The following is a 21,094-nucleotide window of genomic DNA, read 5'->3' as shown; positions in this document are numbered from 1 at the left end:
GTCATTATGAATATTTGCAGTACATTCGAGAACACCCAAAAATGTATTACAAAAATTAAATGGCCAGCCCTACTGTGTTGGGTTTACCGCAGAGAGGATTCTGAACACATTTCACAGAATCTACAGGGGAGGACGAATTCGTGGGCATACCTTATTAAACGCTCCGAATCAGTAGTGGTTGGGAGTTAATTTGGCAAATAATAATATTAAAAGCGGGGGTAGGGGATTCGTGGAAATGGAGAAAATGCGATTGAGAAAATGGAAGATGTTGAAGGGGTAGGACAAATATTTCATTTGATCAATAAAATATAATGTAAGGGAGAAAAGTTATTTAGCAAGGATTGAAACGTTGAGACAATTCAAACCTCTTTTTACACTTATGCTCTCTATTTTATAATATTTTTCAAATCAGCAATTCCCCACGAAAACAGCATGATTCGAAAAACAGTTCTCCGATCTAGCTCAAAATTTTTCTGGGGGTTCCTTGGCCGATATAATTAGACCCGTATTTTTTTGTTTGGCCATTAGGGTGACCTACGCCATGTTAGGGTGGTCCGAAAAATGGCAATTTTCGTCGATTTTCGCAAAAACCACTTTTTTCAAAAAATCATATCTCCGCGCCATTTCAACCGATTTAAGCTGTCATAGATGCAAAAGAAAGGTGATTAGTTTGAATATTTAGGAAAAATAGTTAGAAGTTTCAAAAATCTAGCTTAACATTTGAAAAAGTCGTGTGAAAACTTAAAATGCTGTTTTGAAGGTCTCGGGACCAAAGAGCCTATGTCTGAAAATATTTTTATCGGATTCCTTGGAAAATTTCACATAACATATCAAAAAATGGTGAAGTTATGTTTGCGATACTCTGAGATACGATTCTTTGAAAATAAAAACTGTGTTTTTCGACGCGCCACGCGCAAAAATGGAAAAATGACGAAAACGGGAAAAAACTACTTTTTCACTAAAACGGCGATAACTTCAAAGTTTCAGCGATGACCTATACATATTAGGGTACCAAAATTTTCGTAATTGAGATACGCAACTCGATCGGAGAACTTTTTCTTCGAACCATGCTGTTTTCGTGGGGAATGGCTGAAATGATCTTTTATCGACATTAAAATCATTACTGCCAACTGGGGCAAATCGGAACTGCAGTCTGAATAGGGACAGTTGATTGAACAGCAATTAATTTGATAAACAGTTTACTAATGGTGTTGTTCTGTTTCTGTTTAAACCAAAATAAATTAAAAGGTCAAACAGTTATGCAAAAATTATGGCTTCTTCAGCTGTTCCTGATACATACATTAATTGTTTTCCCTAGATGCCAGTACTTAAGGAAAGAATAATGAAGTATTAAAATTCAATTCGAATTGAAATTCATAGAACTTTGCGATGTTCTACAAAGTTGTTCCCCGGATCAAACCCTATAAAAAACTATAGAATAGGAAATTATACAGGGTTTTGGAATATTTTTTCATAGAAAATGTTAAAAGTTACAATTCTTCATATTAAATTGATTAATGTCCCATGCTAACTTCAGGTCAAAACTGGAGCAACTAAACCATAACCAAATGAGCTCAAATTTTCAGGCTTGCTTTTGGGGTCATAGAACATTAAAATTCCGGTTGATGCAATCGAAATGCTGCCAGATAATTTAAAGTTTTTAGAAACCGCTCCATCTTTAATGCTAGAATCAAACAACATTGTAAACAAAAATTAAACAAAACTTTCAACTAATCGTCATTTAATTTTAGTAACCCGTCAGTAGCGGTAACAAATCATTACATTGTTGTGGTTCCCCTAAAAGGAAGTAGCTTCCACTGGGATACCATCCTAAAAGTTAATAGTAGTTAAACCACCGCACATCCTAGTAAAGTCAGCTCATTTTTTTATTACATTGCTTTATTATCATTTTGAATTCGAGCTGAAATTAGTTTGCGTGTATAACCAGGGGCTCTGGAATAATGAGCTTTTTGGTGTGTAGTGGGCCATAAATTTAAAATAAAAAGCACTTTTGTCATTTTTATAAATCCGTGAACCACGCTAGTGAACATCCTTCCTAAAATTTCAAGACGCCATCATAGTTATCAAAGCATCAGTTCCGCTAACGATGTTATTACGATGTAGAGTGCATTCGTCACAGCTATTAGTTAATTGAATTAGGGGCAGATTTGCAATGGATAGATTGATGCAATTTTCAGCAGCATAATTTGTGTGACCCCGGACAACCGCAACAAATCGTTGCGGCGGGGTTAATCATTTTGGCTTGATGGATGACTGGCTTGCTGGATGGAGGGGGATAAATGATTGATTTTTTTGCAAGCAACACACTGCTGGGACGTTCAGTTAGTAAGGCGTGTAGGTTGACGAAATGGGAAGAGGGAGATTTGAGTGATTTAAGTTTGTGGCGGCACGCCGTTAAACGGGTCATTAAGTATGTGGTAATAATTTGAGCAATCCAGGGTCTGTGAGGGTGAATTGGGATAATTTGGGTGCAGATTAAGGTTTGGTACTGTGGACTGTTAGGGCCTGGGAAATACTGCTTTGGATGCAGAAGGTTGCCAAAGTGTGAAAGTACAGAATTTCTTGCAGATATCCAAAAAGTGATTATCTCAAACATTCAGCCATGAATCAACTGGTCTATTCACACAAGCCGACTCAAACTGCCAAACCTAATTAAGGTCGCTGACCGAATGAAAGCCAAATTGGTCCTAATAGTCTACCACAATAGCGCCAAATCTTCTCACAACCCAACTCTCGCCAATCAAATCAATCCTCCGTTTAGACCCAAAGTTCGATCCTCAACAACCCCCGCAATTAGCACCTTAAACGATGCAATTTGCAGTTTACCCTACCCCTTGCCAAGAATCACTACACCAACCGGTAGTGTTCCGAGTTGCTGAAGCCGCCGTGAAGAGGACTTTGGTCCAATTACTGCCCGACTGACCCGGTTGGCGGCCACTTGTACGGCGCACGGATCTTATGTCCGCTGAAGAGCAGTTTTCTATTTCTGCTGTCCGACGGCGGACGGGGCGAGGTCCAACCTTGGGGCCATCAGCTGTATAGAGCCCCCCGGTCGTCTGGCCACAGTCAAGTTCAATGATGGCAAAAAGTGACGCCGCTGCGAGACCTAGTTTTCAGTCACAGCCGGCGGCGGCCATCAAGATCAAGTGGCGATCTTCAAAAGTGCGCTCAAGTGAGGTGTCGGTTTTCTGGTTCAAACCACTCTCTTCGAGACAGCGGTTTCAGTTTCACTTACAACTCTTCTGTAGCAAATAGTGTGTGTAAGTCTCAAATGCCAATTCGTCGCCTCGAGCCCACGTTGTCACGGCGCGCGGCTGCCAGGTGCCCTTTTGAAGGACCCAACCCACTCACCAGTGACGATCCCACCATCTCTCGCGGTAGTACACTCAGTTGAATAGAATCAATCGGGATTTGTGTAGAATCACCTTGATCGTTACTAGTTAGTGAAATGAGCCTGGTGCACCCTGTAACGGAAAGAACCTTCCTCAAAACTAGCAGATCTCTCAGCAGAACGCCATCCAATGATCCTCCAAACGAAAACAAAACAGGTGCTCCCATTCTTCACCATCATGCCGGAGTTGAACCGCATCAGCCAGTTTGCGCTCCTCGAGGGGTAAACTTTGGTGTAACGATCCAAACCTTGACATTTCACAGCACTATTGTCTCCACGAGCGACGTCGAGTTCCCTTTCAAGATCTGCGAGGCTTGCCACAGTAGCAAACACTGCTGAAGTTCGAGGCAATGAGTCGCTTCCACCACTCTCGGCAGTTTGATCAGTTCTTGGAAGTCACTTTTTCAACGTGGTGATCCGAAAAAGGAAGTTAAAGATTTCCTCAGGCGACGCCGAGCGTGCCCCGTCGAGTCGACTGTCTGACGAATTGGTAATTTTTTTTTCATGTCGTTCTGGTTCTGGCAAGCAAACTTTAGGACTAATTACAAAATCAGCGCTTAAGTTCTAACGCTGGGTTCAGACAAATTCTGCAGAGGCGTTTGGGTGCCGCGTGGGAACATGGATTAATGTCCAGTTAATTGCTTTTAATAATACGATTTTTGCAGGCGCTTTGCCTAAGGGGTTAGCACCTATGGCACCGAACTCGTTAGCACCTCATCAAAGAGGCTTATAAAAACTGCTGATGAGTGGAGTGCCCGCATAAAGATTTCTGATGAACTTACAGTAAATTTTAACGTTACAAAACGATAAAATATATTGTCATTTTGACAGTGTTTTAACAGTAGACAGCATCGTTTTTTAAGATAATTTGCGTCGTATTTTGGGATTTTACCATAAAAAAGGGGGGTTGTTATGCACCGGTACCATAAAAATTTCGAAATTTTTCCATACATTTTTTTTCCAAATACGACGCATTTTACTGTTAATCTAATGTTGCATTTTTCATCCAAAAACTCGTCCTGACTATAGAAAACATCATACATTAATAATAAAAACAGCAAGCATTACAATGGATTGCACGGTCAATCTACAGTTCTTCATGGTTTTCCCCCTACTAAATGGTACTGTAAAAACTATATTCGGACAATGAAATAAATAATAACTACAGAAGGTTTTATGGTTTTTTCATATTATTTATTTTTTAATCCTCACAAAATGATACTGTAAAATCTATATACGAACAATGAAATTAATCTTAAATAGAATACACTTTATAGTTTTTTTTTGTATCCAGGTTTTTAAGCGAAGATGGCGTTCGAATGGTGAACGCCCGAAATGTTCAAATCGCGCAGTAGCACCAACATTAGAAAAAAGTATGGCTGTCATGCCGTGTCACACTTGTTTCGTAATGTTGGTACCACTTCGTGATTTTGACATTTCGGGCGTTCACCATTCGAACGCCATCTTCGCTTAAAAATCTGGATAGCCTCAAAAAGCTGTGTGCGTGTTACAAATCTTTGTTTCTTTAAGATTATTCCTCTCCTTCCTTCTGTTCTTCGCGCACTTCCCGCTACGCACACTTGCACTCCTCACTACGCACTCAAATCTGGAGTTTTGTTAATGTCTAGTAAACCAAATTTTCAGCTTTTGCTTTTTGGATGTTTTTTATTACCCCTGGCTCAAGACGGTTTCAAGAACACCCAAAAAGCAAAAACTGGAAATTTGATTTATTGGACCTTTTTTTTAAAAAAAAACTCCAGAAATGTCTTCCGCTTTCACCGCAGCCACTTCGTCGGACACCCTGCACGTCGTCGTTAAATTTGTACTCGGACGTAGACTCCGGCCGATTTCGACCTCTTGCTGGATCGAACTTTCACAGGAACTACGAGACTCCATTACACCTTTTCGCGCACTTTCTGTATCCAACCACGACAAATCGGACTGCCGTCGGGCCAATATAGAATCACCTTAGCACCTGCCATCAAACTGAGCTGGGAGTGTGTACCCTTGGTCATCAGCTGACCCGAGTGCGGTGGTGTTCCTCCTTCTTGTAAATTGTGGCCGGACTAGAACCCCCGGCAGCACGTGGACCATACGCAATCCACGATCGAAATAGTTCCTGTAGAAAAGAGAAAAGAAAACAATAAATTAATAACACTTAAACAAGGAAAACATCGAGCCGAAATCCGTTTGTTTATACCCAAGCAGGCCATAGAAATTGTCTGCAGGTGTCCACCTCGTTGATCTTCCAAAAAAAAAAATCATCGCAGTTCAAATACTCACCCAAGTTGCAGAAAAATTAGAACTCCCGTCAACATTCCGGATCCGTCACTCGACAGAACGGTCCAACCAACTGGGAACGCGTTTAGCACCTTGCCAGCTGTCTTTTGTCCTGGAGGCCACGCCTCGACGTCGGCCGAACCTGCTTTCGATTCGAGAGCCTCTGTTGAGTTTGGTCCCGGAATCGAATGGTAAAAGAAGTCCCTATAAAAAAAAGAAACACAACTTAGAAAATGCTGGCTGCTGCTAGTGAGATTCCGTCCTCTCCAATTATCACGAAACTCCCAATACTTACCAAAATCTGTCAAGTTTCCGCCTTCCCAGAGCTGTTCCGGATCGATAACCCGGCGGATTTGACGCCGGAGGTGACTTTTTCACATTCACTCGCGATTTTTTTTTTTTAATTTCGTTCAACACCACGGCCAAACACAAACGATACCAACAGGATTGAACACGCGCGCGGGAGAAAAAATGACAGCTCAACCATGGTGCGTTCGTTTCAGGAGCGTCGTACGAGTTCAGTGTAATGGTGTGTCCGTTGCAAGAGCGTCGGCTGCATAGGTTAAGTGTCATGTTGGATTGGTTGGGTTCGTTTATTGTTATCAGGGATGAGATTGGGTCTAAGGGGGGAGGAGTGAGGGGGGAAGGGTGGAGGGAGGGGGGGTGGGTGTTTAAATGTTCAAATGTTTAAATGTAAAAATGTGAAAATGTAAAAATGTATAAATGTAAAAATGTAAAAATGCAAAATTTAAAAATTTAAAAATTCAAAAATTTAAAAATTTAAAAATTTAAAAATTCAAAAATTCAAAAATTTAAAAATTTAAAAATTTAAAAATTTAAAAATTTAAAAATTTAAAAATTTAAAAATTTAAAAATTTAAAAATTTAAAAATTTAAAAATTTAAAATTTAAAATTTAAAATTTAAAATTTAAAAATTTAAAATTTAAAATTTAAAATTTAAAATTTAAAATTTAAAAATTTAAAATTTAAAATTTAAAAATTTAAAATTTAAAATTTAAAATTTAAAATTTAAAAATTTAAAAATTTAAAAATTTAAAAATTTAAAATTTAAAATTTAAAAATTTAAAATTTAAAATTTAAAATTTAAAAATTTAAAAATTTAAAAATTTAAAATTTAAAATTTAAAAATTTAAAATTTAAAAATTTAAAATTTAAAAATTTAAAAATTTAAAAATTTAAAAATTTAAAAATTTAAAATTTAAAATTTAAAAATTTAAAATTTAAAATTTAAAATTTAAAAATTTAAAATTTAAAATTTAAAAATTTAAAAATTTAAAATTTAAAATTTAAAATTTAAAATTTAAAAATTTAAAATTTAAAAATTTAAAATTTAAAATTTAAAAATTTAAAATTTAAAAATTTAAAATTTAAAATTTAAAAATTTAAAATTTAAAATTTAAAATTTAAAATTTAAAAATTTAAAAATTTAAAATTTAAAATTTAAAAATTTAAAAATTTAAAATTTAAAAATTTAAAAATTTAAAAATTTAAAATTTAAAAATTTAAAAATTTAAAATTTAAAAATTTAAAAATTTAAAAATTTAAAAATTTAAAATTTAAAATTTAAAATTTAAAATTTAAAAATTTAAAAATTTAAAAATTTAAAAATTTAAAATTTAAAATTTAAAATTTAAAAATTTAAAAATTTAAAAATTTAAAAATTTAAAATTTAAAATTTAAAAATTTAAAATTTAAAATTTAAAATTTAAAAATTTAAAAATTTAAAAATTTAAAATTTAAAATTTAAAATTTAAAAATTTAAAATTTAAAAATTTAAAAATTTAAAAATTTAAAAATTTAAAATTTAAAAATTTAAAATTTAAAATTTAAAATTTAAAAATTTAAAAATTTAAAATTTAAAATTTAAAAATTTAAAAATTTAAAATTTAAAATTTAAAAATTTAAAAATTTAAAAATTTAAAAATTTAAAAATTTAAAAATTTAAAAATTTAAAAATTTAAAAATTTAAAAATTTAAAAATTTAAAAATTTAAAAATTTAAAAATTTAAAAATTTAAAAATTTAAAAATGTAAAAATGTAAAAATGTTAGAAATGTGAAAATGTAAAAACTTCGACATTTCAAAATGCTGAAGTGTCAAATGGATTTTTTTTTATGTTCTTGAATTTAAAAATTAATATATTGTGTTGGCAATTGTTCACGCTCCTTACAAAAAAAAGTGTGTGGACACCTAATCTATGAAAACCTAAAAGCAGCAAACACAAAATAAACTCTAAACACTGAAGGTTGAGACACAGAGCTTGTCTGTGGTTGAGTGTTCAACATTAAAATAGTGCATTTTATCAAAATATCACATATGACTGTTTAAAATTCAATTTAGCATTGAAATTTTATTTCTTGTATATTAAAATTCATTCTCAATACTTACCAAGTTTAACTTTTTTTAAATCCTTAAAACGAAACGAAAACGAAGTTGACTTTATAGCTGTTGGCCACCATTGCTATCCAGGTTTATAAGCGAAGATGGCGTTCGAATTATAAACGCCCGAAATGTCAAAATCGCGCAGTAGCACCAACATTAGAAAAAAAAAGTATGGCTGTCATGCCATGGCACACTTTTTTCGTAATGTTGGTACCACTGCGTGATTTTGACATTTCGAACGCCATTTTCGCTTAAAAATCTGGATAGTTTGCTAGTACCAACCACTAGTGTCTTCTTTTTATCTACAAGGACTTTGCCGCCCTGGGCTCCTAATTTTACGAGACCATGTCACGGAGCGAAGGCGCTGAAAACCCATCCTGACACTTAGCATTTCAGGGTGCCCGCTACGGGATCCGAACCGGCGACTTGCCGGCGACCTCTGGATTGAGAGTCCAGTGCGCGGTCCGATTGATCCACACGGAATGGACAATCTTTAATCAATTTAATTAAATTTTTATCCTTGCAAATATTTTTCATAGTTTATGTCGCTTTCTTCAAAATCGGCTCGAAAAATCAGGAGGTAAAAAAATCATTAACTTATTTTTTAATGGAATTAGAAGTCTAATCAGCTGAAAACAATTTTAAATGCATTTACTGCGTTGATAAACTTATTTAGCATGTTTGAGCGCGTTTAAAAATATGTTTAATGTTTGTGAAATTGAGGCAGTACCGCAATTTTTTTTTTGCAAAACAAACTTAGATATTTTGAAAACTAAAGATTGCAAAACAATTGACCAGGTGTAAAATGCATTTTAAAACACTTGTTTCATTCAAATATTGAATCCATTTGAAGCTGGCGTATTTTATATTTCAAAGAATAACAATTTTCCATTACGTAACTAAGATATTACAATGGAATTTACTATTGCTAAAAAATTTAAAAAATACATCATTATATTACTAATGTCAAAACTATGCAATTTGATGTATCCATACATTTTACGGTAGCTTAATTTGTTATAACTTTATGAGACTTCCAATAACAAAACCTTCCAATTAGCTGTAACCATGAATTTTATAGTAGCTTCATCGTCATTCCAATGAAGTTGTAAAAAGTCAACAATAAACTTACCATAAATATTATAATATGTATTGTAATTGCTTAGTTTTAACAGTGCAAATCATCATATAATTTTATGCGGGTGGAGTTTTGAAATCAAGTTGTTACACGGATTTCCTGTGGAATAGTATTAATTGGAATCGGTTGATTAAAGTTGCTGCAAGATTTTATGATGAGAATTAATGAACACAGAGCTATAATAATGAAATTAAGCTTTGATTTCAAATTAAAAAAAAAACTTACTTTCCATACACCTATGTTGAATTAATCAATATCGAATTACAGGGTTGGCAGTTCTTCAAATTTTATGGTTTATCGAAAGAGCTTAAGAATATTTACTCAAGGTTGTACAGAATAGTGTTTTGGAAGCGGTTTGAACAAAGGTTTCTAAATCCAGCCAGTACAATTAATTTTCAAGTAATCAAATGTCTGTTTAAAGACCTTTTTGGTGCAGTGAATCTTAATATAGGGATTTTTTTTTAAATCACATGAAAGCATTATAATTATTATTAGACTTCGGGATTTTCACGCGTTAAAAATGAAATTTTCACGCAACCATAACAAAAAAACACAAAATTTCACCAAATGTGAATAATATTAAATAATCCTTGATAACCATATGGAGCAGTTCTCTCAGATTTCGGCCATTCGATTTTTTTTTTGTATTTTTTAATCCGACTGAAACGTTTTTTGGTGCCTTTGATATGCCAAAAGAAGCCATTTTGCATTTTTTTTTGTCCATATAATTTTCCATACAAATTTGGCAGCTGTTCATACAAAAATGAAGTATGAAAATTCAAAAATCTGTAAATATCATTTGAAGGAATTTTTTGGTCGATTTGATTTTTGATTTTGCATTTTTGAACTTTGTTGATACGACCCTTAGTTGCTGAGATATTGCCATGCAAAGGTTTAAAAACAGGAAAATTGATGTTTTCTAAGTCCCACCCAAAAAACACACCATTTTCCAATGTCGATATCTCAGCAATTAATGGTCCGATTTTCAATAATAAAATATGAAACAGTCATGAAATTTTCCGATCTTTTCGAAAAAAATATTTTCAAATTTTTAAACCAAGACTAACATTTTAAAAGAACGTAATATTGAATGTTTGGCCCTTTTAAATTGTTAGTCTTGGTTTAAAAATTTTAAAAATATTTTTTTCGAAAAGATCGGAAAATTTCACGAATAATTCATGTTTTAACATTGAAAATCGGACCATTAGTTACTGAGATATAGACATTAGAAAATGGTGTGTCGTTTGGGTGGGACTTAGAAAACATCAATTTTCCTGTTTTTTAACCATTGCATGGCAATATCTCAGCGACTAAGGGTCGTATCAACAAAATTCAAAAATGCAAAATATAGAGAATTTTTTCAGCTTTTCAAAAATATGTTTTTCAAAGGTGGGCTAAAATGTGCACTAATTTTAAGAAATGAAAAACTTCGACTATTTTCAAAAAAGTTACATAAAAATGGATTTAACTTGAAAACGGTGCACTTCATCAAAATTTCACTGATATACTTTTTAATTGCAAATTTAATTATACATCGAAAAATTTTTTTGCGACCAACTTTTCGATTTTTTGAAAAAGTTAGTAGTGATTCAAAAATTCATAACTCGCTCAAAGATTTTTAACACAACCTGGAAATTTCTGAAAAGTTGGCATTTGATGTCCTCGAAAACATATCAAAAAATAAAAAAAAATTAAAAATAGTGTTTTTTGCAGATCAAGTTTTAGTGACAAAAAGTTAAATAAAAACTAACCTAATCCACCTATGTGGTTGATGCCTTCCTCACTTTTTACCAAATATGGGTAATATGAGTGGTTTGGATACACATTTCAGCTTTGTTTAGCTCCAGAAAAAAACACAGATATAACTTATGTGGTAATAACTTGAGACAGGGTTGTCAGATCTTCAATGTTTTGGACTCATTGGAAAGGTCTTTCAATTGACTAACCAACGATGGGTCGGATGATGGATCCGGACATAGTTTACATACATTTTTGTGAGATCCGGCTTCAAAAAAGTACATAAATATCACTTAAGTGGTCATAACTCAAGACAGGGTTGCCAGATCTTCAGTGTTGTGGACTCGTTGGAAAGGTCTTTCAATTTCCTAACCAACGATGGGTCGGATGATGGTTCCGGACATCGTTTACATACATTTAAATGAGATCCGGCTTCAAAAAAGTACATAAATGTCACTTAAGTGGTCATAACTGGAGAAAGGGTTGCCAGATCTTCAATGTTGTGGACTCGTTGGAAAGGACTTTCAATTACCTAACCAACGATGGGTTGGATGTTGGATCCAGACATCGTGTACATACATTTAAGTGAGATCCGGCTTCAAAAAAGTACATAAATATCTCTTAGGTGGTCATAACTCGAGACAGGGTTGCCACATCTTCAATGTTGTGGACTTTTTGGAAAGGTCTTTAAATTACCTAACCAACGATGGGTTGGATGATGGATCCGGACATCGTTTACATACATTTAAGTGAGATCCGGCTTCAAAAAAGTACATAAATATCACTTAAGTGGTCATAACTCGAGACAGGGTTCCCAGATCTTCAATGTTGTGGACTCTTTGGAAAGGTCTTTCAATTACCTAACCAACGATGGGTTGGATGATGGATCCGGACATCGTTTACATACATTTAAGTGAGATCCGGCTTCAAAAAAGTACATAAATATCACTTAAGTGGTCATAACTCGAGACAGGGTTGCCAGATCTTCAATGTTGTGGACTCGTTGGAAAGGTCTTTCAATTACCTAACCAACGATGGGTCGGATAATGGATCCGGACATCGTTTACATGCATTTAAGTGAGATCCGGCTTCAAAAAAGTACATAAATATCACTTAAGTGGTCATAACTCGAGACAGGGTTGCCAGATCTTCAATGTTGTAGACTCGTTGGATAGGTCTTTCAATTACCTAACCAACGATGGGTCGGATGATGGATCCGGACATCGTTTACATGCATTAAATGAGATCCGGATATATGTGAAAACACATTTTTATACATAACTTTTGAACTAGTTATCGAAACTTCAAACAATTCAATAGCGATGTATGGGACCCTAAACCAAGTCGATTGCAACTGGTTTGATCAAAATCGGTTCAGCCAGTGCTGAGAAAACCCAGTGAGAATTTTAGTCACATACATACATACACACACATACACACACACATACACACACACATACACACACACATACACACACACAGACATTTGTTCAGTTTTCGATTCTGAGTCGATATGTATACATGAAGGTGGGTCTTTGAGCTTTTAATAAAAAGTTCATTTTTAGAGCAGGATTATAGCCTTACCTCAGTGAGGAAGGCAAAAGACCGATTTCGTAGAGCAATCTCTATGTTAAAATTAAAGATCTTGTGACCGAGATTGTTCTTATCATAACATTATCTACCGAAAAGAACTTCAGTAAAGATTTAGAAAGACGAACTTATAATAGGAATTGCAAAACAAGTTGATCTTGATTAATAATAATAAAACGTTAATATATAATGATAAACAAATGGACGAGCATGTTCAATTTCCAAACTGTTTTTTTTTTTGCATATTCATTTGTAAATCTTTATAAATTCAAGACAAACTTTCTACAACATTTTGAATTCCATTAAACATGTTTATTTTTTAGTTTTTTTTCTATTCAATTCTTCATTCATACATGTAAAGTAAGGGCCCTTTCATTTTCTTTTGGGTTTTTATCTCTTCCTTCAGATATTTAAAAGAAAATCAAGAAGCAGAATTAATCTGTGGCGAGATACTTGCAATTAAAAAAAAATGTTTTTAAAGATTTTTTATAAAAACATGGGGCAAAATTATCTAAAATTTGAATAAACTTGGTTTAAAATTCTAATGTATTTTGTAATTTACCTTCATAATAAAATGGCAGTCAAATTGTTATTCTGATAACTACCCTACTTCACGATTCCTGCACTTCTTAGCGAAAGTAATAAAAAATGGCATATTTTGTGAAATTATAACTTGTTTTATCATACCCTTTGTCTTTTTTTTGGTTATTTGATGATCTCAAAATTGTTTGCTTTTTTTAGAGAACAGATTTTCAATGACTTTATAAAGTATTGCTGTATTTCTTCATTTTTGCCTTCCTCACTGAGGTAAGGCTATAATCCTGCTCTAAAAATGAACTTTCTATTAAAAGCTCCCAGACCCACCTTCATGTATACATATCTACTCAGAATCGAAAACTGAACAAATGTCTGTGTGTATGTGTGTGTATGTGTGTGTGTATGTGTGTGTGTATGTGTGTGTGTATGTATGTATGTGACCAAAATTCTCACTGAGTTTTCTCAGCACTGGCTGAACCGATTTTGATCGAACCAATGCATTCGACTTGGTTTAGGCTCCCATACATCGCTATTGAATTGTTTGAAGTTTCGATAAGTAGTTCAAAAGTTATGTATAAAAATGTGTTTTCACAAATACCCGGATCTCAATTATATGCATGTAAACGATGTCCGGATCCATCATCCGACCCATCGTTGAATAGGTAATTGAAAAGCCTTTCTAATGAGTCCAAGACATTGAAGATCTGGCAACCCTGTCTCGAGTTATGACCACTTAAGTGATATTTATGTACTTTTTTGAAGCCGGATCTCACTTAAATGTATGTAAACTATGTCCGGATCCATTATCCGACCCATCGTTGGTTAGGTAATTGAAACGCCTTTCTAATGAGTCCAAAACATTGAAGATCTGGGAACCCTGTCTCGAGTTATGACCACTTAAGTGATATTTATGTACTTTTATGAAGCCGGATCTCACATAAATGTATGTAAACTATGTCTGGATCCATTATCCGACCCATCGTTGGTTAGGTAATTGAAAGGCCTTTCCAGTGAGTTCAAGACATTGAAGATCTGGCAACCCTGTCTCGAGTTATGAACACTTAAGTGATATTTATGTACTTTTTTGAAGCCGGATCTCACTTAAATATATGTAAACTATGTCCGGATCCACAATCCGACCCATCGTTGGTTAGGTAATTGTAAGGCCTTTCTAATGAGTCCAAAATATTGAAGATCTGGGAACCCTGTCTCGAGTTATGACCACTTAAGTGATATATATGTACTTTTTTGAAGCCGGATCTCACTTAAATGTATGTAAACTATGTCCGGATCCATCATCCGACCCATCGTTGGTAAGGTAATTGAAAGGCCTTTCCAATGAGTACAAAACATTGAAGATCTGGCAACCCTGTCTCGAGTTATGACCACTAAAGTGATATTTATGTACTTTTTTGAAGCCGGATCTCACTTAAATGTATGTAAACTATGTCCAGATCCATCATCCGACCCATCGTTGGTTAGGTAATTGAAAGGCCTTTCCAATGAGTCAAAAACATTGAAGATCTGGCAACCCTGTCTCGAGTTATGACCACTTGAGTGATATTTATGTACTTTTTTGAAGCCGGATCTCACTTAAATGTAAGTAAACTATGTCCGGATCCATCATCCGACCCATCGTTGGTAAGGTAATTGAAAGGCCTTTCCAATGAGTACAAAACATTGAAGATCTGGCAAACCTGTCTCGAGTTATGACCACTTAAGTGATATTTATGTACTTTTTTGAAGCCGGATCTCACTTAAATGTATGTAAACTATGTCCGGATCCACCATCCGACCCATCGTTGGTTAGGTAATTGAAACGCCTTTCTAATGAGTCCAAAACATTGAAGATCTGGCAACCCTGTCTCGAGATATGACCACTTAAGTGATATTTATGTACTTTTTTGAAGCCGGATCTCACTTAAATGTAAGTAAACTATGTCCGGATCCATCATCCGACCCATCGTTGGTTAGGTAATTGAAAGGCCTTTCCAATGAGTCCAAAACATTGAAGATCTGGCAACCCAGTCTCGAGTTATGACCACATATGTTATACATTGTGTTCTTTTTTTCTGGATCTAAATAAGATGATGAAACCACTCATATACCCATTTTTGGTAAAAAGTGAGGAAGGCATCAACCACATAGGTGGATTAAGTTAGTTTTTTAAAATGATAATAATACGCTTTTCAATTGAAACTTGTTAGAATTTACATACAAAGGCATTGTGGGTAAAAAGTTAAAGTTTCATATAAGCATTAAGCTGGGTCGAATTTTAACCCTATTAGCAACTGTATCAACATATCATTTTCCAATGTTTTTTTTTTTCATTGAAATGTTGAAATTCTGGCTTTTTATTTCTGTTATTTTCCATTCGACCTCGTCCAGAGTTAATGGACAAAAACATTGATTTCACGAATTTTACACTATCCGTAAAAATAAAGTTATCCTTATTTATAATTTAACTGCAATAAAGTTCGAACACAATTTTGAAATGAAATACTTTCGACAATCAAAACATAATTTATAACAACATTATCGATCGTTTTATTTCTTAAAATAATAAAATAACTACAAACATTTCTCTGCTCCAAAAAAAAATGTGTGTAGAAAAATGAATTTTGCAAATTCAATTTCATTTCATCTTTGTTCCTTGATTTGTAAGTCTTTTTGTTCTAAAATAAATTAAATAGATAAGTAATGGCAGCATAAATGTCCAGCAACTTTTTTCCTCATCGTGCACGAGTTACCAAAACAACAAAACTGTAAGAAATATAGCAAAAAATACAACTTAAACCAAAATCAGCAGAAAACATCCTGCAAAACATCCTGAGCTTATTTGGAGAATATGAATGAATTAATAAATCGATGCTGACTTTTCAAATAATGCCATGTCCAACGGAATTTTGTGAGACATAACATTATCTGAGAAGTATGTATCCAAATATTTAAAATGATGCAAAATATTTAAAGATTGTACTGCGACATGATTTAATGTTACTATCGAACCACTAAATACTGTCCTTTTTAACTCATTTAAGCGCAATTTCTAAATATAAATTATTTCTTTCTTCTATTACAGGTGGGTCTACCAAAAACAAATAATCTTCTTGTTAATGAGTAAGTGACAAAGTAACAGTTGCATTTAAAAATTATACATATTTTATTTTTATTAAATTAAGATTCTTGCAATTAGTTGATTCTCAACCACACAAATTAATACCAATAGAATTAAATTGACTTTAATCATTAACCCCTCAATTATCACCACAATGCTAAAAATAAATGTTCCAACAAGTCTTTTTAACAACTTGTCCATGCATAAAACTGGCATCATCCCAACAGCGTCTTTTTTCGCACAATCTGCATCAGTTAAAAAATGCACAAAAAATCTCCAACCTTCCACTTATCTCTATCTTTCGGTACCTGTTTTCTTGAAAAACAAACTTTAACCCAGCACCCAGTAGCAGCAGCAGATGTCCATCGTCGTCGTCCTACGGTCAACCGCCAGAGGCACGCCACGTTTTTATTGCCATTTTCAAACAATTCACAAGTGCAATAGAAGATAAACAGCCAAATAGAAGCACTTCTGAAGCTGTACCTTTGTGGGCCACACAATATAGCAGCTAACGATGCGGCGTTGCGACAGTCTTGCAGTTAGTTGAGTTTCGCCATCGCGCCCAGCATCACCCGATACAGATGGTGGGCGTCGACGTCGAAGAAGAAGTCCAAGTGGTTCCAGCGCGCGACGGGGACCTTGAACTTCAGCGCCACGTTGGGCAGGCGCCGGGTCAGCTGGTCCACGTCTTGTGGTTGGTTGAAGTTGTCGTAATCGCTGGTGTAGAGATGGATGGGGGTGGTTATGCGGTGGAGGGGGTACTCCGGAGGGATGGTGCTGTTGTAACGGCGGAGGTTTTCTTCCGGACCGTAGTCGAACTGTTGGAAGCGTTTGGCGTTGTAGATTTGGATGTAGTGGAGCAGTTGGAGGACGGATGCTCCGGCGGGGTGGTTTCGAGGATGTCTGGGAGGAGGGTTCGGTTGATGGAGTCGTGGTAGCCGATGAAGTACCAGATGTTGGTGAGGATCAGACCCGGCGGGAGGTAGCCGGTTCGGGAAGCGAAAGCGATTGTGTCCATGTAGGATTTGGGGTGTCCCCTTCCGAAGAGGTTGTAGATTTGCATGAGTTGAGAAGCAGCCATGAGTTCGTCTACTCGGTTGACGAGGTAGATCGCTGGTGTGGTTGCATGGTCGAGGAATGCCACTGGAGCTGATAGATGAACACTGGAGAACTTTTCGTTGTACTCTGGACGTGAGCTGGTCAGCACGAAGAACTGGGTCGTACCTTGGGAGTGACCAACGTAGTGGAGCTTTTCACTGTTTGTTGCTTGCAGAATGTAGTTGACCATAGCTGGTAGGTCGTACACACCCAGCTCATGGAAGCTAAAGTCCCAGAACTGCTTTGATTTCGGATCCAGTGTGCTATGATTCATGGAGAAGGTCGTACCCCGATTGTTTCCCAACCAAACATCGTATCCAGAGTCAGCTGCCAGGAATGCCAATGACTTCTGCGGTCCTTGCACGGTATAGTCCGCTGAACAACCGAGTAATCCGTGCATGATCAGCATGGGAGGCTTCCCTAGACCCGGTACTCGACTCATGCTCAAAATGTAGCCATCTTCGGTGACCACCTTGTGCAGTTCCGCCTCATAACCGTGCTTGGTGATGGATCTTCGCAATAACACATCCGGGTTCAGACCAATCGCGACCTGGATCGTGCAAAGAAGTGTCACCAGATGCAAACCACACCGGATCATGTTTCGAACCAAACTAAGCAATAATTACCCTCACAGCTTATTAGAATACGTGGGACCGGAAGCGGTGTGATCTCTAACGACAGATCGGCACGATTGTCAACGAGGTGGCTTGTTGCTGTGCGAGGTTGCGTGACATTGTGTTCAGGGCACGCAACTACCGTGAATTGTCGAACAACTCACTTAGATATCAAACCTGGAAGTTGGCGGAAAATTGTTTTGGGAAAATCCGCTGCAGTTCCGCTGCTTGGCCGAAATCCACCCGCAATACCACATAACATACCCACCCAATGTATCACCCGATACAGATGGTGGGCGTCGACGTCGAAGAAGAAGTCCAAGTGGTTCCAGCGCGCGACGGGGACCTTGAACTTCAGCGCCACGTTGGGCAGGCGCCGGGTCAGCTGGTCCACGTCTTGTGGTTGGTTGAAGTTGTCGTAATCGCTGGTGTAGAGATGGATGGGGGTGGTTATGCGGTGGAGGGGGTACTCCGGAGGGATGGTGCTGTTGTAACGGCGGAGGTTTTCTTCCGGACCGTAGTCGAACTGTTGGAAGCGTTTGGCGTTGTAGATTTGGATGTAGTGGAGCAGTTGGAGGACGGATGCTCCGGCGGGGGTGGTTTCGAGGATGTCTGGGAGGAGGGTTCGGTTGATGGAGTCGTGGTAGCCGATGAAGTACCAGATGTTGGTGAGGATCAGACCCGGCGGGAGGTAGCCGGTTCGGGAAGCGAAAGCGATTGTGTCCATGTAGGATTTGGGGTGTCCCCTTCCGAAGAGGTTGTAGATTTGCATGAGTTGAGAAGCAGCCATGAGTTCGTCTACTCGGTTGACGAGGTAGATCGCTGGTGTGGTTGCATGGTCGAGGAATGCCACTGGAGCTGATAGATGAACACTGGAGAACTTTTCGTTGTACTCTGGACGTGAGCTGGTCAGCACGAAGAACTGGGTCGTACCTTGGGAGTGACCAACGTAGTGGAGCTTTTCACTGTTTGTTGCTTGCAGAATGTAGTTGACCATAGCTGGTAGGTCGTACACACCCAGCTCATGGAAGCTAAAGTCCCAGAACTGCTTTGATTTCGGATCCAGTGTGCTATGATTCATGGAGAAGGTCGTACCCCGATTGTTTCCCAACCAAACATCGTATCCAGAGTCAGCTGCCAGGAATGCCAATGACTTCTGCGGTCCTTGCACGGTATAGTCCGCTGAACAACCGAGTAATCCGTGCATGATCAGCATGGGAGGCTTCCCTAGACCCGGTACTCGACTCATGCTCAAAATGTAGCCATCTTCGGTGACCACCTTGTGCAGTTCCGCCTCATAACCGTGCTTGGTGATGGATCTTCGCAATAACACATCCGGGTTCAGACCAATCGCGACCTGGATCGTGCAAAGAAGTGTCACCAGATGCAAACCACACCGGATCATGTTTCGAACCAAACTAAGCAATAATTACCCTCACAGCTTATTAGAATACGTGGGACCGGAAGCGGTGTGATCTCTAACGACAGATCGGCACGATTGTCAACGAGGTGGCTTGTTGCTGTGCGAGGTTGCGTGACATTGTGTTCAGGGCACGCAACTACCGTGAATTGTCGAACAACTCACTTAGATATCAAACCTGGAAGTTGGCGGAAAATTGTTTTGGGAAAATCCGCTGCAGTTCCGCTGCTTGGCCGAAATCCACCCGCAATACCACATAACATACCCACCCAATTCACGGCATGACGGGACGGCCGGCGCAAAGAAAGATGTTTGAAGAAATTGTGATATTTATTTATCTATACACCGCGCGCGGCCATAACCATGTCTACAATCAGCGTCATCAAGTGGCGATTATCGACACTATTTACGCGGCGATTTGTTCGATTAATTGTGTTTGTGGTTGTATGCGTGTTATCGCACATACACATACGCGCGCGCAAACGCAATAATTGCATGGTTAGTTCGCTAAGCGTGGATAAGTGCAATAAACTCTTAAATGACGGATTGATACGGAGGTATCGGATCGATGGTGTGTTCATGTCGGGGAGAAGGAAGAAGGAAGAGAAGAGGTCAGCACCGCGGTGTAAATCGCTTCCAGTCGTAGACATTCCGTCGGTTGTTTTTTTTTTTTGTGCGTGTGTGTGTGAGGGTTCGCTTGATCTATCATGCAATCGTCGTTGATAGGCTATAATCAGTGCAAGGTAGACGCCGGCAGGTTAACGTTTGGAGTTATGAGAAACAGGGGTTCCTAACCGGAAGAGGCTGTCCTGAACTTTATGACTTCATACAAAAGGCTTCTTTTAACTTTTTGTACTATCCTTGTTAATTTCTAGTAGTTTATGCCAAATCTGTAACCCTTAAGCATTGGGTCAACCTTGTGACCTTGTTTTTATTTTATATTTATTTTTTGCCACAAATTTTTCCTACAAATCTCAAAGCAGTCATAATTTGTGAAATTGAATTAAACCTTTACATCAGTTTGCTGTCAGCATTTCCCCCCAACATTTTCTGATGACTCAATGTGCAACGAAAGCTCCAGAGCACCCCTGAACGCATAATCCTCCCTCCTGTTCCTCGGAGATAAGTATCAATAATCGATCAAAAATGTAAGTCGCGTTCACTCGTTGCGTAAGGGAGCGCTGCGCACTCACTTTGAAGCTCTCGGTACGTCTCGCAAGCTATGACGGCACAAGATGACGCGATTACGCGCACTCATTTTGTGTGGTGCAACAGACCCGAGGACCACCACCAGGTAACCGACTGCGGAGTCCAGGGATGTGCTGCAGCTGCGCCACCACTTCATAGGGATCCGATAGGAATCAACCTGTTGCACTGCACGCTGTATTCTGGGCGCGTAATTGAGGCCGACAGGGACGTCAGACGTCGGAGAAGTTGACGGGTGCACAAAAGAATTTGTAAGAACTGACAGACAGGTGAGGGTTCGTTGTTCCACTCGCGTGCTGTCGTTTTGCTGATCTGGTTTCGCGCACAGATCGAATGTAGACTATACCAAGACTGAAACTCGCGGAGCACTTAATGTAGATCGTGACCAGATTCGCGGCCGGGTTTTCGGTGGAACCGGTCCCAAAAACCTAGCCTGCCACTGCCCTTCCAACTCCGTGTGGGGTACGTATGTGGCAGGTCAAAGGTTTTATTTTTTTTAGGTGATCCGAGTGAAGTATTGTGCCTTGTGATCTCTGAGCAGC

The 21,094-nt window shown here is 37.3% G+C and overlaps 2 protein-coding genes and 1 long non-coding RNA gene across 3 annotated transcripts in view; 1 reads left to right on the top strand and 2 right to left on the bottom strand.

Moving 5' to 3' along the window:
* LOC6052100 (mucin-5AC) overlaps window positions 1-21,094 on the top strand; it is a 307,240-nt gene that overhangs the window by 93,820 nt on the left and 192,326 nt on the right.
* Window positions 5,137-5,997, bottom strand: LOC119768035. Its single transcript, XR_005277867.1, has 3 exons — window positions 5,988-5,997; window positions 5,696-5,896; window positions 5,137-5,531 (listed from the first exon to the last, which is right to left on the bottom strand). It is a non-coding gene; the product is annotated as an uncharacterized LOC119768035 (long non-coding RNA).
* Window positions 16,356-17,929, bottom strand: LOC6031200 (lipase 1). Its single transcript, XM_001841986.2, is given in 2 exon segments — window positions 16,356-17,106; window positions 17,109-17,929. Coding segments are annotated over 2 exon segments (1,155 nt in total). The 5' UTR covers window positions 17,911-17,929; the 3' UTR covers window positions 16,356-16,753.

The sequence above is a fragment of the Culex quinquefasciatus genome, chromosome 2 (assembly GCF_015732765.1).
Source record: "Culex quinquefasciatus strain JHB chromosome 2, VPISU_Cqui_1.0_pri_paternal, whole genome shotgun sequence".
Taxonomy (NCBI): Eukaryota; Metazoa; Arthropoda; class Insecta; order Diptera; family Culicidae; genus Culex; species Culex quinquefasciatus.
The sequence above is the reverse complement of the archived record's forward strand: the minus strand, read 5'-3'. Positions and strand labels throughout refer to the sequence as shown.